Genomic DNA, 17,481 nt, shown 5'->3' with positions numbered 1-17,481 from the left:
AGGAGTTAGAGGAGTTATCACCTAGGGCTTAGAATTATTGGATCATGCACTGGAAGAGTTCAAACAATATAAATCACTGGCTGGGCACAGTGGCTCATGCCTGTAATCTCAGCACTTTGGGAGGCCAAGGAGGGAGGATCACTTGAGGCCAGGAGTTTGAGACTAGCCTGGGCAACATAGTGAGACCCTGTCTCTCCAAAAAATAAAATTAGCTGGGCACGGTGGAACATGTCTGTAGTCTCAGCTACTTGGGAGCCTGGGTGGGGAGGATCATTTAATCCCAGGAGTTTGAGGCTTCAGTGAGCTGTGATCATACCACTGCACTCCAGCCTGGGTGACAGCGTGAGACCATGTCTCTTAAAAAAAAGTATATACACACACATACATCATGACTACCTCGTGTGTCAGTCCTAAATTTGACATAGGTATAATCTTTCAAACAAAATAAACTGCTGGAATTAAAGGAAGTCTGGAATATTATAACAAGGAAAAGATTTAAGTTTGAATTAGCAAGATCAGCACTGACAAGAGTGTAAGGACACTGTTATCCTCAGGCCTGCTATAGCCCTCTGTCTCAATGCTTTGTTTTGCTTGAAATCACCATATTTAATACAGGGGGTAAAATGTTTTCCCCACTAGTGAGCATGGGCTTAAAAAGGTAGAGACACACTGCTCTGGGTATTTTTGGTCAAGCATGAGTCGCTCAGCTGGGTTCTCTATTCCTGGATACCTGCAGGTGGTGCTATGGTAAAGCACAGCATTGAGGTTGCTTCTCCCGGACTCAGGCTAAGCCTGGCTTCTAAACAACGGTCTCATCATTCACAGCCACTCAGTCCCCTTCTTCACACAGAGCTTTCAGATTGGTCAACCTTGAAGTAATAACCAACAAGGATGATGAAACCATGATCATACTTTCCCAGCTTATGGAAGGGGCCTTTCAGAGGGCTGCTGAAGTCAGCACACAGAATCACTGTAGCTGCTGAAATGCTGTTACTTTAATATATCTCGTTTTGTGTTTTGTTTTGTAAGCAATTAGTCACTGTTATGTGGGAAGGTGCAACTGAAAATGCAAGTAGCCGTCCTTAGAGAGGATGCTCACAGTGGGCCAACAGACCCAGGAGGGCTTGACACAGAATGCCAGGGTTCGAAGCAGAATGGCAGAACAGGACATCAAGCCAAAGCTACACCAGGCTGACTCCCCCTTTTTCAAGCCCCAAACTGCTTCAGTCACTACCACCGAACCCCAACCTCCCCCCAGCCCAATAGGCCCCCAAATTACCTTGCCAATGAAATGGATGTGCTCCCAGGAATCAGCTGTGAAATGATAGCCTTGCAGAAGGAGGGAGAGAATGTAGGTACCAGAAAAGCAGTATTCACTCAGGTACTTCTCCTTTACTCCAGCGTAAGATGTTTTTATCTAGAAGTGAAGTGAGGGGGAGATCATACTCGTATGATAGGCACCTCTCTGTGGCCCTCTTTTTCTCTACTAGCCCTGATGAAGAGAGGGGAAAGCCCCAGCTTCAGTGCACCTGAAGGTTGGCCTCTTCCAGAGGGCTTTGGGGGTGGTGCTGCACTCCTTCAGTGGGAGCAGGGTTTTATAGTTTAGGGTCTCTTAAGGAAGCTTTTCCTGCACAGGCTTCTATGAGATAATAACAGGTACTCCAGGAAAAAAGTAGTTCCTGTGGTCTAGTAGGTTCTGAAACACTAAATTTCAGTACCTCTGTTCATGCCCTAGACTTTGTTTAATCTGAGTTTTCTATATGCTCTTGACCAGAGCCTTTGGCCCACAGCCATAAAAAGCCTTACCACTCACTTTAGTCCCTGGACTGGCAGCATCAGCATCACTTGGGAGCTGGTTAGTCCTCACCTTAAAACTACCAATTCAGAATCTGCATCCCAATATGATTCCCAGGTGATTCACGTGCACAGTAAAGTTTGAGAAACACAGCTCTGGACACAGTTTAGGCAGCATTTTGCTGAGGACTGCTAGCACTGCCAACATCTCACCTTCTATCTTCTGTCTTAATGTCTTTTTTTGCATCTGAGTCATGCAAAGTGGTTGTTTCCTTGAGTCCTTCCTATGTTTACTCATCCTACTCCCTACTAAAAATATTAAGAGCTGCTTGCCATCCCTTGCCCTTACCTAGCCTAGCTGTTGTGAATATACACCCAGATACCCACAGCCTGCTCTGCAACTCTCCTGCCCTCAATTTGAGGACAACAGGCCAGGACCTCTCTAGTTCAGCCTGGACTTCTGTCTGCTGCCCCATTCCTCAGCCCTTCAGATAGGCATTCCCTCCTGGACACCCTTGGCAGAGAGAGAACATTTGTTATGCATGCATCATGTACCATCTGGAACTATGCCAGATATTTTATATGTAGTATCTCCTTGATGCCTAAACCACACCCCTCTTTTCCCAGATTTCTCTCCCTTCCGTGGGTCCTAACCCATATGCAAATCCTAACCGCTGGCTGGGGTCTGTTTCTCACTTGGTTCTTGCCTGTCCCCAGTTTCTGGAAGGATAAGTCCATAACTAGACTGCCTTGTCTTGCTCTGATGAAATTCTCAGAATGACCCAGCTTGGAGCTTGTCTTTTCAGCACAGTTCTGGAAATTATCCTTTGATTGATTCCTCTGCATATGACATCCTCTTGAGACCTTGGTGTGGACATCAGTTGGCATTGCCTGTCCAGGTTCCTATCCCTTCCTTTCAGTCACTGCATTCTGCTTTCCCTTTGTGAAAAGACCTCCTCCCCTACTGAAGTAGTCTTGGGCCTGTCAATTGAAGGATGCCTATGGGACACAAAATCCCAAGAATCTACTTAGGTCCAACTTGAAAGTGCTGAGCCCCTGTAGGTCCTTGAAGGCTGGCCTATCCCTTGTGGGGGGCTGGGAGATGCCATTTTGGCCTAATTTCCCTGAATTCTTTAATACTCCTATTCCCCTCCTCCTTCTGGAAATCTGTACATTGGCTATGCAGTCTGGCCTCCTGAAGGTTATGATAGTAGCCAAAAATATAGAAGCCAAAAAGGCATCCACCTTCTTCATCAATCCAGAATTGATCATGCTTATGCCTGTGGGTGGATCACTATGTGCTCTCCAAATTGGGAGGGGAAGTCTACTCTCCTCTCTCCTCTCTCTCTCACCTTCCCCTCTCTCGTCTCTCCTTTCTATTCCCAGGGCAGTGGAACATGATGAGGTTCTTTTCCCTTCATGGATATCCTCTTTCTGCCCTCCACATAAAGGGGCATTGATGGATCTTCAAGAATGGGATGCCTTTCCCTAGAAAGGCTAAATATTCATGAGGCTGAATGTGAGGATCCAGAGTACACTGAAATATAACTGGTCATCGGTACACATAGAATCTGATCACATTGTTCACTTGGGCTGACCAGATCTTGGATGACCAGATTTTCAGAGTAGAAAATTGGCTGTGTTCTGGCTGCTGAAAGATTCTACTAGCCCTCTAATGAAGCTGCCAGAAGACAACCGTGGAGTCTCCCTTCTACTCACTCTCCTGGTCTCTCCACTTCAGAGACCCAATGGCTTCAGGCACCTGACTGAGTGTCAGCAGGCGTGGTTTGCATTTTATTTCCCTTGCCAAAGCAGGGGAAGGCAGCATGATAGGATATGCATGAAGCACAGCAAGCAAATGTCCACCACTGTCAACACATAGTACATGCTTAAACATTGTTAATTATCTCTCTACCAAAGGTGTTCAGGAGGAACATTCCCAAACACAAGCCATACTGGAGTAGCAGTCCATGATGAAGTTAGGAGGGAAAGAAGAAAGAGTCACCTTCTAACAATGTACTTGACAAAACTATGCTTTCTACCTGGGTGGACGGTGCAGCTTGGGAAAGTGAACCCTGGGTCATAACATCCACCTCAATGCTGTAGGCTCTGGGTGAAGACAGGGGTCTAACCCTGCAACCCCTTCCCCAAATGCTTCAGGAATTCTCCCAAATGCAGGCCCTTCTTAGCTTACTTCCAGGGCCTCTGAACAACTCCCCACATGACTTACCTGAGCAGAACTACAGGTCTAAATATAAGCATTCCCAGCCTAACATAATCTTATGAAGTAAAAAATGAGATGTGGATAAGAGAGGAAACCTGACAGAACTTTTTTTTTTTTTTTAAATTTTTGAGATGGAGTCCTGCTCTGTCACCCAGGCTGGAGTGCAGTGGCACAATCTCGGCTCACTGCAAGCTCCGCCTCCTGGGTTCATGCCATTCTCCTGCCTCAGCCTCCCAAGTAGCTGGGACTACAGGTACCCACCACCACGCCCGGCTAATTTTTTTTGTATTTTTAGTAGAGACGGGGTTTCACCGTGTTAGCCAGGATGAGAACTTTTAATCTAAACCAGAAGTAATTTTTTTTCAAAGAGCAGCCTAAATCTGCTTCCTCAGCAGCCACATGTAGGCCTGGTCTCAAATTGCCTCCACTCTAACATGCTTATCTTCCTCCACAGATCACCGCCAGATGCAAAAAACCACCGCTAAGCATTTTGTAAAACGCTGAGACATATTTGAGCAACTCTTGATGAAGTCCCTGACCACATTTCTTTCATGTTCTAGACAAAATACCTGGAGAGAATGGCAAGCTTCCAGGCTCTTGCTCAGCCTTTCTTCCCCCTTGTCAGTGCAGTCAGGGATAAGCATCTATTTTTAATTAATAGTATTTCTTAAGAATGAAAACACCATTCACTTTTGCAACTGTCAACTTAAGTACAGCTGCTGTTTTGAGCTATGTCTTTTATAATCGGAGTGGATTCCATACCTCTCATCCCTGGATTTTCATCTTGTGGCACTGGATGTTGAATGGCTCAGTGCCTCTGATAAGAAAAAAATTGTGCTTCAAGTTTATGAATAAGTAGGAGATATCTTGGACCTGGGAAATGGAGAGGATTTTACCACAGTCGTATCTGTGGCAGACTCTGCAAATTGCCTGCTTTCTTGCTAACAGAACTCTGATTTGGGGACTGAAGTAGAAGAGTGGGCCACAATGTGCCCAGCTCGAGGCAGTGGCTCATGATAGGTCTAAGCTCTAAGCTGCTCACAAAATTCTGCACCTGGTTTTCCCAGTCAATCCTGGCCATTGAGATATAAGGGGAAGACTGCTGAGTCTGGGATAGCTTTTGCTTTCCTGTAAAAAGGAACAGATGTATCTGGTTCTACCCCTTTGCTGACCTTTCTGAACATGGCTGTGATGCCTGAAGCCACAGCCACCATCTTGTGTCCATGAAGAAACAGGCACAACAGCAGAGCTGAAGAAGCAATGGCTGAGATAGAGCAGAGCTGCTGACCCCATGCCAGCAGCTGCCTACTGCCAGACTTTGTATTAGGTGAGAAAAAAATAAGATCTTATTTAAGCCACTGGATGTCAAGTTATCAAGGAATGCTGATAAATTCATTCCTGAGTCCACCATCTGGTCTTCTCTAACACATTTGCTGGATCTTGGCCAAACCAGCAGGAGTTTCAGAGCAGACTCACATCCTCTGCATCAGCAAGGACACAGGGCACTCATGCTGTTAGAGCTGCTGTGCCTAGTCACTTACCTCCTCCCAAGGCTGAGCACAGAACTTTTTCATCATCTCAGTCACCTTTTCCTGAGAGACTTTCTCTGATGTCAAGTTTAAAAACTTCATCACAAAGTAAAAAGCTGAAAATGCCTACAAGAGAAAATTGCAGTTTTAGGCTGTGTTCCACACAGAGGGATGCCAACTTGCTCTCCTAAAGGCAGCATCCCTTGTGCAGGTGCCTGGAAAGTTCTGCTGAGTAAATTAACACACAAAGTGATATTGCAGGCCCAAGAGCTGTTTCCTTCCTGGAAGAGGAGCCACTTTGCTGCTGACACACATTTCTAAGCCACCTGGCAGTTACTTTTCTCCATAATTGTAATAGAAGAGTCAGGGAGAAAGAAAAATGGGGAAAGAGAATAAGAAAAGAGAGAGAAAGGGGTTGCAAAAATCCCATTTAAAAATACTATGTACTACATATGAATGTTTAATAAATATAAAAAACTGGAAAATTCTATACAACACTATTGAGTTATCTCTGAGTAGCGAAATTGGTTTTTTCCCCTTGTGCTTATTTTTTGCCTATTTTCTATAATGAATATGTACTGCTTTCCTTTAAAAAATCCATCTTTATTCAACAAATATTTATTACAGGTCTACTATGGGCTAGGTACTACTTTAGACACAAGTGAAATTTTTTAAAAATCATTATCATCATCAAACATAAGAACTATAAAAAAAGTTAAAAGTTCAAATCAGTAAAACAAAAAAAATTCTATTAAAATGACCTCTAAATTCTACTACTTAGTGACAACTGCTATTAAATATAGTATATAGGCTTCTAGCATTTTTCTCATTCTATGATACATATATAATGTTTATTATACTTCATACCACCCTATAACTGCCTTTTTTACCCTTTTAATAGAGCATAATTTAAAGGGGAAAAAATAATTGAGCAGAGCTTGCTAGATGAGGCAATTCAAACCCCAACTCTAGTGCTTTTCCTCTTTCCTACCCAAAAAGGTGCCAGTTTTTAGGGGGAAATCATGTTGGATATTAAAGGAGCACATCATTTGTTCATTCAGCAAACACACTGAGCTCTGTTTGCTAGACACTGTGCTGAGTCATAGTTTACTGAGATTATTTGAGGGGGGCATAAAGTTTTCCCTGTGGCAAACACGGTTAGATTGGGGATTATAATTTGCCTTCTGTAAAATTACTTAACTAGAAGTGAATGTAGAAAGCAAATGTGATTCCCAAAGTGTAATTCGCATAGGCAAAGAAACAGAGTTTTGGTAGGCAAAGAAACAGGAGGTAGCAGAGATCCCATTGGGGGCTCACTGTGACTCAGAGATGAGGAAAAATATCCTCCACCAGGCAATTTCCTGCTGCAAACAGGCCGTATGCCTCAGTTCCAATTGACATAAACCCAGTGCCAGCTTCTTAAAAGTTGCATTTTTCAATATTCTTATACATATATATCTAATAACATAAGTGTGAGCATATTAGTCCTTTTTAATAAATTTTCCTTTTTTTGGCTTGATTTTTTTTCTTCCACTTTCAGTCCCAACAGGAGTTCATACTAACAACTTAATATGAAGCCTTCCATTTTTCCCATGCTCCTATAATCATATACAAACACACACATATAAAGGGTTTGTTTTAGAAATGAAATTTTAAACAGATTCTTCATCTTGCTTTTCTTAACAATCCTTTATAGAAATCCCTCCAAGTCAGCTGGGGCCACTCTAATGGCCACATAAGAGTCTACGGTGTAGATGTATCTTAATTTATTCAACAACTCTCTACTGGTAGATATTCTCCTGATTTCCAGCAATTTATAAATACATTTAGCCTCTGAACTGGTATGCTCATTCCTCTAGGAAGTCGAGCTCTGCAGAAACTGGAGAGCCACCATATGCCCTGAACTCAGGAATTCCAGCACTTCCATTATCATTGTATCCCAGGTGCAGAAAAAGATCGTGGTATGGTCCTATTTCTGCCCTCTTAACCCAAGCCACTATCATCTCGTGTGGATACTGCAATGGCCTCTTAATTAGTCTCCACATTAGCTTTCTGGTTCTAGTCCAACCCATCCTACAAACAGCAGTCACAGGAATCTTTTAAAAACAAATCTGATCATATCACTCCCCTGCTTAAAACCTTTGGTGGCTCCTAATTATACTTAGAATAAAAATCAAATCCTACAAGGTCTCCCAGGCATGTTCTAGCCCTGCCCCCATGCCCACCATACCCAGCACCCTGGCTTTCAATCCCCGCCAAGCCTTTCCTCCCCTAGAACCTGTACACTTGCAATTCCCTCTGCTGGAATTCCCTGGACTTCCACTTCCCCTCCTTAGAGGGGTCTCTAGGACCCTCTGTTATCTGCTTTCACAGGACTGTCTCTTTCTTCCCAGCAGTTACTTTTTTTTTTTTTTTTTTTTTGAGATGGAGTCTTGCTCTGTCGCCCAGGCTGGAGTGCAGTGGCGTGATCTCGGCTCACTGCAAGCTCTGCGTCCGGGTTCACGCCATTCTCCTGCCTCAGCCTCCCGAGTAGCTGGGATTACAGGCGCCTGCCACCACGCCCGGCTAATTTGTATTTTTAGTAGAGACGGGGTTTCACCGCGTTAGCCAGGATGGTCTCGATCTCCTAACCTCGTGATCCGCCCGCGTCGGCCTCCCAAAGTGCTGGGATTACAGGCGTAAGCCACCGCGACCGGCCCCAGCAGTTCCTTTTGATTTGCAGCAGTCGGATTTGCCTTCGTTTGTGTTTCTGGTCTCATGTCTGCCTGCTTTCTAGAATGCCAACTCTGTGATGGCAGGCACGGAATTTCCCTTGTTCTTGGTTGAATCTGCCCTCACTAACATGGCACTTGGCATATGTGAGTGCTCCGTAAATAAGTGGCAGAAAACTGCTCTCTCTCTAGTTCCTAAGGCACAACAATCTCTGTTAAATCTGGATAAATTTATATATGCTTGGATTCGCATAGCTAATGCCTGGAAAAGTTCTTCCTGTTTATTACAACTATTCCTCATTTTTCCTCTAGTGAACTGATGGTGGGGTGAGAGGGAGAAGAGACCTTTTAGTTTTTACTTTAAGCTTTTTGTACAGTTTTTTTTTTTTATAATGAGCATGTAATAAAGCACTAATAAATATATATTTTTTTTTTTTTTTTTTGAGACGGAGTCTCGCTCTGTCACCCAGGCTGGAGTGCAGTGGTGCAATCTCGGCTCACTGCAAGCTCCGCCTCCCGGGTTCACGCCATTCTCCTGCCTCAGCCTCCCGAGTAGCTGGGACTACAGGCGCCCGCCACTGCGCCCGGCTAATTTTTTGTATTTTTAGTAGAGATGGGGTTTCACCGTGGTCTCGATCTCCTGACCTCGTGATCCGCCCACCTCGGCCTCCCAAAGTGCTGGGATTACAGGCGTGAGCCACCACGCCTGGCCAATATTTTCTTAAATTGTTACATTTCAAAAGACTTTCTGAAATTAATCCTAGAGCTTATTCTATTAGCAAAAGTCTCAATGAGGTAAGCATCTAGAAACTCTCTTGCTTTTGCTAAGTAGTGACATTTGCTTTATAAAGAAAGTACAAATTATAAAAAACAGATCAACAAACAAAAAATTTCTATGAGGTAGATTTAGCAACATATTCAGCCTTCAGTAGGATACATAGAGATCAAGTCAGCAGGGCCTCCTGGTCCATGCCACCTCCAACCCCCCAAGACACTACATGCCATGGGCTCTTGAAAAATTTCCCATGACCTTCAGAAGCCTCCCTCTGGCATCTCAGAATCTTGCTCTTATTTATTTCTCAACACATGAAGTTTCCCTATTCATTTCTTTTCCTTCAAAATAGAAATGTCTTTAAAATGCTGGCTTATTCAAAAAAAGACATGTTTATTATATAGAATTTAAATAATACAAGTTAAAAATGGAAGTCCCTCCTTAATCTAACCATCCTCTAGAGATGCACACTTTTTAACAATTTACTGTTTAATATCTATAGCAAATAGATATGTAATAGAAAATAGTGAATACATATTTATATAATTATATATGTGTATATGTATATATATAACCTAAATATGATGATACTAGACAAATTTTTTATAATACTGCTTTGTTTTACTTAATACATCATGTGTCCTTGATGCAAATGCCATGATTTCATTCCTTTTTATGGCTGAGTAGTATTCCATAGTGTGTGTATATACATTTATGTGTGTGTATATATATATATGTATACATATATATATTTACCACATTTTCTTTGTCCACTTGTTGATTGATGGGCATTTGGACTGGTTCCGTATTTTTGCAATTGCGAATTGTGTTGCTGTGAACATGTGTGTGCAAGTGTCTTTTTCATACAATGACTTATTTTCCTCTGGGTAGATATCCAGTAGTGGGATTGCTGGATCAAACAGTAGTTCTACTTTTAGTTCCTTAAGGAGTCTCTATACTGTTTTCCATAGTGGTTGTACTGGTTTACATTCCCACCAGCAGTGCAAAAGTGTTCCCTTTACACCACATCCATGCCAACATCTATTATTTTTTGATTTTTAAATTATGGCCATTCTTGCAGGAGAGTAAGGTAGTGTCTCACTGTGGTTTTAATTTGCATTTCCCTGATAATTAGTGATGTTGAGCATTTTTTCATGTTTGTTGGCCATTTGTATATCTTCTTTTAAGAATGGTCTAGCGAAATGAATGAATTGAAGTGAGAAGAGAAGTTTAGAGAAAAAAGAATAAAAAGAAACGGACAAAGCCTCCAAGAAATATGGGACTATGTGAAAAGACCAAATCTATGTCTGATTGGTGTACCTGAAAGTGACGGGGAGAACGGAACCAAGTTGGAAAACACTCTGCAGGATATTATCCAGGAGAACTTCCCCAATCTAGCAAGGCAAGCCAACATTCAAATTAAGGAAATACAGAGAACGCCACAAAGATACTCCTCGAGAAGAGCAACTCCAAGACACATAATTATCAGATTCACCAAAGTTGAAATGAAGGAAAAAATGTTAAGGGCAGCCAGAGAGAAAGGTTGGGTTACCCACAAAGGGAAGCCCATCAGACTAACAGCAGATCTCTCGGCAGAAACTCTATAAGCCAGAAGAGAGTGGTGGCCAATATTCAACATTCTTAAAGAAAAGAATTTTCAACCCAGAATTTCATGTCCAGCCAAACTAAGCTTCATAAGTGAAGAAGAAATAAAATACTTTACAGACGAGCAAACACTGAGAGATTTTGTCACCACCAGGCCTGCCCTAAAAGAGCTCCTGAAGGAAGCACTAAACATGGAAAGGAACAACTGGTACCAGCCACTGCAAAAACATGCCAAATTGTAAAGACCATCAAGGCTAGGAAGAAACTGCATCAACTCACGAGCAAAATAACCAGCTAACATCATAATGACAGGATCAAATTCACACATAACAATATTCACCTTAAATGTAAATGGGCTAAATGCTCCAATTAAAAGACACAGACTGGCAAATTGGATAAAGAGTCAAGACCCATCAGTGTGCTGTATTCAGGAAACCCATCTCACGTGCAGAGACACACACAGGCTCAAAATAAAGGGATGGAGGAAGATCTATCAAGCAAATAGAAAACAAAAAAAGGCAGGGGTTGCAATCCTAGTCTCAGATAAAACAGACTTTAAACCAACAAAGATCAAAAGAGACAAAGAAGGCCATTACATAATGGTAAAGGGATCAATTCAACAAGAAGAGCTAAGTATCCTAAATATATATGCACCCAATACAGGAGCACCCAAATTCATAAAGCAAGTCCTTAGTGACCTACAAAGAGACTTAGACTCCCACACAATAATAATGGGAGACGTTAACACCCCACTGTCAACATTAGACAGATCAATGAGACAGAAAGTTAACAAGGATATCCAGGAATTGAACTCAGCTCTGCACCAAGTGGACCTAATAGACATCTACAGAACTCTCCACCACAAATCAACAGAATATACATTCTTTTCAGCGCCACACCACACTTATTCCAAAATTGACCACATAGTTGGAAGTAAAGCACTCCTCAGCAAATGCAAAAGAACAGAAATTATAACAAACTGTCTCTCAGACCACAGTGCAATCAAACTAGAACTCAGGATTAAGAAACTCACACAAAACTGCTCAACTACATGGAAACTGAACAACCTGCTCCTGAATGACTACTGGGTATGTAACGAAATGAAGGCAGAAATAAAGATGTTCTTTGAAACCAACGAGAACAAAGACACAACATACCAGAATCTCTGGGACACATTCAAAGCAGTATGTAGAGGGAAATTTATAGCACTAAATGCCCACAAGAGAAAGCAGGAAAGATCTAAAATTGACACCCTAACATCACAATTAAAAGAACTAGAGAAGCAAGAGCAAACATATTCAAAAGCTAGCAGAAGGCAAGAAATAACTAAGATCACAGCAGAACTGAAGGAAATAGAGACACAAAAAGCCCTTCAACAAATCAGTGAATCCAGGAGCTGGTTTTTGAAAAGATCAACAAAACTGATAGACTGCTAGCAAGACTAATAAAGAAGAAAACAGGGAAGAATCAAACAGATGCAATAAAAAAATGGTAAAGGGGTATCACCACCGATCCCACAGAAATACAAACTACCATCAGAGAATACTATAAACACCTCTATGCAAATAAACTAGAAAATCTAGAAGAAATAGATAAATTCCTCGACACACACACCCTCCCAAGACTAAACGAGGAAGAAGTTGAATCTCTGAATAGACCAATAACAGGCTCTGAAATTGAGGCAATAATTAATAGCTTACCAACCAAAAAAAGTCCAGGACCAGATGGATTCACAGCTGAATTCTACCAGAGATACAAGGAGGAGCTGGTACCATTCCTTCTGAAACTATTCCAATCAATAGAAAAAGAGGGAATCTGCCCTAACTCATTTTATGAGGCCAGCATCATCCTGATACCAAAGCTTGGCAGAGACACAACAAAAAAAGAGAATTTTAGACCAATATCCTTGATGAACATTGATGCAAAAATCCCCAATAAAATACTGGCAAACCAAATCCAGCAGCACATCAAAAAGCTTATCCACCATGATCAAGTGGGTTTCATCCCTGGGATGGAAGGCTGGATCAACATACGAAAATCAATAAACATGATCCAGCATATAAACAGAACCAAAGACAAAAGCCACATGATTATCTCAATAGATGCAGAAAAGGCCTTTGACAAAATTCAACAACTCTTCATGCTAAAAACTCTCAATAAATTAGGTAATGATGGGACATATCTCAAAATAATAAGAGCTATCTATGACAAACCCACAGCCAATATCATACTGAATGGGCAAAAACTGAAAGCATTCCCTTTGAAAACTGGCACAAGACAGGGATGCCCTCTCTCACCACTCCTATTCGACATAGTGTTGGAAGTTCTGGCCAGGGCAGTCAGGCAGGAGAAGGAAATAAAGGGCATTCAATTAGGAAAAGAGGAAGTCAAATTGTCCCTGTTTGCAGATGACATGATTGTATATCCAGAAAACCCCATCGTCTCAGCCCAAAATCTCCTTAAGCTGATAAACAACTTCAGCAAAGTCTCAGGATACAAAATCAATGTGCAAAAACCACAAGCGTTCTTATACACCAATAACAGACAAACAGAGAGCCAAATCATGAGTGAACTCCCATTCGCAATTGCTTCAAAGAGAATAAAATACCTGGGAGTCCAACTTACAAGGGATGTGAAGGACCTCTTCAAGGAGAACTACAAACCACTGCTCAATGAAATAAAAGAGGATACAAACAAACGGAAGAACATTTCATGCTCATGGGTAGGAAGAATCAATGTCGTGAAAATGGCCATACTGCCCAAGGTAATTTATAGATTCAATGCCATCCCCATCAAGCTACCAATAACTTTCTTCACAGAATTGGAAAAAAATACTTTAAAGTTCATATGGAACCAAAAAAGAGCCTGCATTGCCAAGTCAATCCTAAGCCAAAAGAACAAAGCTGAAGGCATCACGCTACCTGACTTCAAACTATACTACAAGGCTACAGTAACCAAAACAGCATGGTACTGGTACCAAAACAGAGATACAGACCAATGGAACAGAACAGAGCCCTCAGAAATAATGCTGCATATCTACAACTATCTGATCTTTGACAAACCTGAGAAAAACAAGCAATGGGGAAAGGATTCCCTATTTAATAAATGGTGCTGGGAAAACTGGCCAGCCATATGTAGAAAGCTGAAACTGGATCCCTTCCTTACACCTTAGACAAAAATTAATTCAAGATGGATTAAAGACTTACATGTTAGACCCAAAACCATAAAAACCCTAGAAGAAAACCTAGGCAATACTATTCAGGACATGGGCATGGGCAAAGACTTCATGTCTAATACACCAAAAGCAATGGCAACAAAAGCCAAAATTGACAAAAGGGATCTAATTAAAATAAAGAGCTTCTGCACAGCAAAAGAAACTACCATCAGAGTGAACAGGCAACCTACAGAATGGGAGAAAATTTTTGCAACCTAATCATCTGACAAAGGGCTAATATCCAGAATCTACAATGAACTCAAACAAATTTACAAGAAAAAAACAAACAACCCCATCGAAAAGTGGGTGAAGGATATGAACAGACACTTCTCAAAAGAAGACATTTATGCAGCCAAAAAACACATGAAAAAATGCTCATCATCACTGGCCATCAGAGAAATGCAAATCAAAACCACAATGAGATACCATCTCACACCAGTTAGAATGGCGATCATTAAAAAATCAGGAAACAATAGGTGCTGGAGAGGATGTGGAGAAATAGGAACACTTTTACACTGTTGGTGGGACTGTAAACTAGTTCAACCATCGTGGAAGTCAGTGTGGCGATTCCTCAGGGATCTAGAACTAGAAATATCATTTGACCCAGCCATCCCATTACTGGGTATATACCCAAAGGATTATAAAGCATGCTGTTATAAAGACACATGCACACGTATGTTTATTGCAGCACTATTCACAATAGGAAAGACTTGGGACCAACCCATATGTCCAACAATGATAGACTGGATTAAGAAAATGTGGCACATATACACCATGGAATACTATGCAGCCATAAAAAATGATGAGTTCATGTCCTTTGCAGGGACATGGATGGAGCTGGAAACCATCATTCTCAGCAAACTATCGCAGGGACAAAAAAAACAAACACCGCATGTTCTCACTCATAGGTGGGAATTGAACAATGAGAACACATGGACACAGGAAGGGGAACATCACACACCAGGGCCTGTCATGGGGTGGGGGGAGTGGGGAGGGATAGCATTAGGAGATATACCAAATGCTAAATGACGAGGTAATGGGTGCAGCACACTAACATGGCACATGTATACATATGTAACAAACCTGCACGTTGTGCACATGTACCCTAAAACTTAAAGTATAATAATAATAAAATTAAAAAAAGAAGTAACTACAGACAAAAATTGAAAATAAATACAATAAATTAAAAAGCTTAAAAAAAAAGAATGGTCTAGATCATCAGAGTGAACAGGCAGCCTACAGAATGGGAGAAAAATTTTGCAAGCTACCCATTTGACAAAGGTCTAACATCCAGAATCTATAAGGAACTTAAACAGATTTACAAGAAAAAAAAAAAACCATCAAAAAGTGGGCAAAGGATATGAACAGACACTTCTCAAAAGAAGACATTTATGCAGCTAACAAACATATGAAAGAAAGCTCATCATCACTGGTCATTAGAGAAATGCAAATCAAAACCACAATGAGATACCATCTCCCACCAGTTAGAATGGCAGTTATTAAAAAGTCAGGAAACAACAGATGCTGACGAGGCTGTGGAGAAACAGGAACACTTTTACACTGTTGGTGGGAGTATAAATTAGTTCAACCATTGTGGAAGATGTGTGGCAATTTCTCAAGGATCTAGAACCAGAAATACCATTTGACCCAGCAATCCTGTTACTGGGTATATATCCAAAGGATTATAAGTCATTCTACTATAAAGACACATGCACACCTATGTTTATTGCAGCAGTATTTACAATAGCAAAGACTTGGAACCAACCCAAGTGCCCATCAGTGACAGACTGGATAAAGAAAATGTGGCACATATACACCATGGAATACTATGCAGCCATAAAAAAAGAATGAGTTTATGTCCTTTGCAGGGACATGGATGAAGCTGGAAGCCATCATTCTCAGCAAACTAACACAGAACAGAAAACCAAACACTGCATGTTCTCACTCATAAGTAAGAGTTGAACAATGAGAACACATGGACACAGGGAGGGGAACATCACACACTGGGGCCTGTCAGGGGGTTAGGGGCTAGGGGAAGGAGAGCATTAGGACAAATTCCTAATGCAAGTGGAGTGTAAAACCTAGTAGACAGGTTGATAGGTGCAGCAAACCACCATGGCACATGTATACCTATATAACAAACCTGCACATTCTGTACATGTATCCCAGAACTTAAAATAAAAATAAAAATTAAAAAAAGAATGGTCTAGAATACTTCCATTTTTAATCCCAAGAATTATACTGAAGAACAAAAACTATCTTCTTTTAATACCCCAGGAAAATACATTGCTCAAAATCAGATGGTTCAAGGTCACATCACCAAGTTCCTTCCTGTGACCGAGGTGGATGACTCTTTTTAAAAGTCTTTAGGAATCATCCTGATCCTGTTTTTAGGGTAAGGTTTTAGGGATTCAATCCCACAGGTGTTCTTTTGCCAGAATGGACCCAAAGCCAACTCTTGAGGGAAATACTGACTCAGCTCTACGAATTCCCGAGTTTGCCTTTAGATGTCAACGAGATGCTCCACCACTGAAGTCAACATCTGTGGTCAGCTCCTTAATGTCCATACTAGAAGTCACCCTTACTTGATAATCCTTACTTGATTGGTATCTATAACCCATGGGTACGTATTAGGTTCATGCAAAAGGAACCATGGTTTTTGCATTGTTGGAATTTGCCCTTCGATGCTGGAATACATTCTTAAATAAAGTGGTTATGTTATACATCATTTTAATGGGCATCTCTTGCTTTATGCTTTTTTGCTAATGAGTTATTATTTGCTGTTTATTTTAGATTATGGAAATAATGTTAGGCAAAAAGCAAATCTGAGCGATTTTCTTATTCGAGTTCAAAATGGGTTGTAAAGTAGCAGACAACTCACAACATCAACAAAGCATTTGGCCCAGGAACTGCTAACAAATGTACAGTGCAGTGGTAGTTCAAGAAGTTTTGCAAAGAAGACAAGAGCCTTGAAGATGAGGCGCATAGAGGCCGACCATCGGAAGTTGACAATGACCAACTGGGAGCAATTATCGAAGCTGATCCTCTTACAGCTGCACGAGAAGTTTCTGAAGAACTCAAAGTCGACCATTCTACAGTTGTTCGGCATTTGAAGCAAATTGGAAAGGTGAAAAAGCTTGATGAATGGGTGCCTCATGAGCTGATCAAAAAAAAAAAAAATGTTGTTTTGAAGTGTCATCTTCTCTTATTCTACGCAACAACGAACCATTTCTCAATTGGATTGTGACATACAATGAAAAGTGGATTTTATACAACTGGTGATTACCAGCTCAGTGGTTGGACCAAGAAGATGCTCCAAACTATATCCCAAAGCCAAACTTGTACCAAAAAAAGGGTCATGGTCACTATTTGGTGGTCTGCTGCCGGTGTGATCCACTACAGCTTTCTGAATACCGGCAAAACCATTATATCTGAGAAGTATGCTCAGCAAATCGATGAGATGCAACGAAAACTGCAACACACCTGCAGCTGGCACTGGTCAACAGAAAGGGCCCAATTCGTCTCCATGACAATGCCCTACCACATGTCACACAACCAGTACTTCAAAAGTTGAATGGATTGAGCTATGAAGTTTTGCTTCATCCACCACATTCATCTGACCGCTCTCCAAA

At 41.4% G+C, this 17,481-nt stretch overlaps 1 protein-coding gene across 21 annotated transcripts in view; it reads right to left on the bottom strand.

The window, feature by feature from the left end:
• Nucleotides 1-17,481, bottom strand: part of ENTPD1 (ectonucleoside triphosphate diphosphohydrolase 1) — a 190,993-nt gene that overhangs the window by 11,050 nt on the left and 162,462 nt on the right. For all 21 annotated transcript variants that reach the window (XM_055352595.2, XM_055352603.2, XM_055352592.2 and 18 more), the window contains 2 exons: nucleotides 5,560-5,673; nucleotides 1,280-1,417 (listed from right to left, as the gene is read on the bottom strand). In XM_055352595.2, coding sequence (XP_055208570.1) covers nucleotides 1,280-1,417; nucleotides 5,560-5,673 — 252 coding nt within the window. The remainder of the gene's footprint in view (nucleotides 1-1,279; nucleotides 1,418-5,559; nucleotides 5,674-17,481) is intronic.

Source organism: Gorilla gorilla, chromosome 8, assembly GCF_029281585.2.
Source record: "Gorilla gorilla gorilla isolate KB3781 chromosome 8, NHGRI_mGorGor1-v2.1_pri, whole genome shotgun sequence".
Taxonomy (NCBI): domain Eukaryota; kingdom Metazoa; phylum Chordata; class Mammalia; order Primates; family Hominidae; genus Gorilla; species Gorilla gorilla.
The sequence above is the reverse complement of the archived record's forward strand: the minus strand, read 5'-3'. Positions and strand labels throughout refer to the sequence as shown.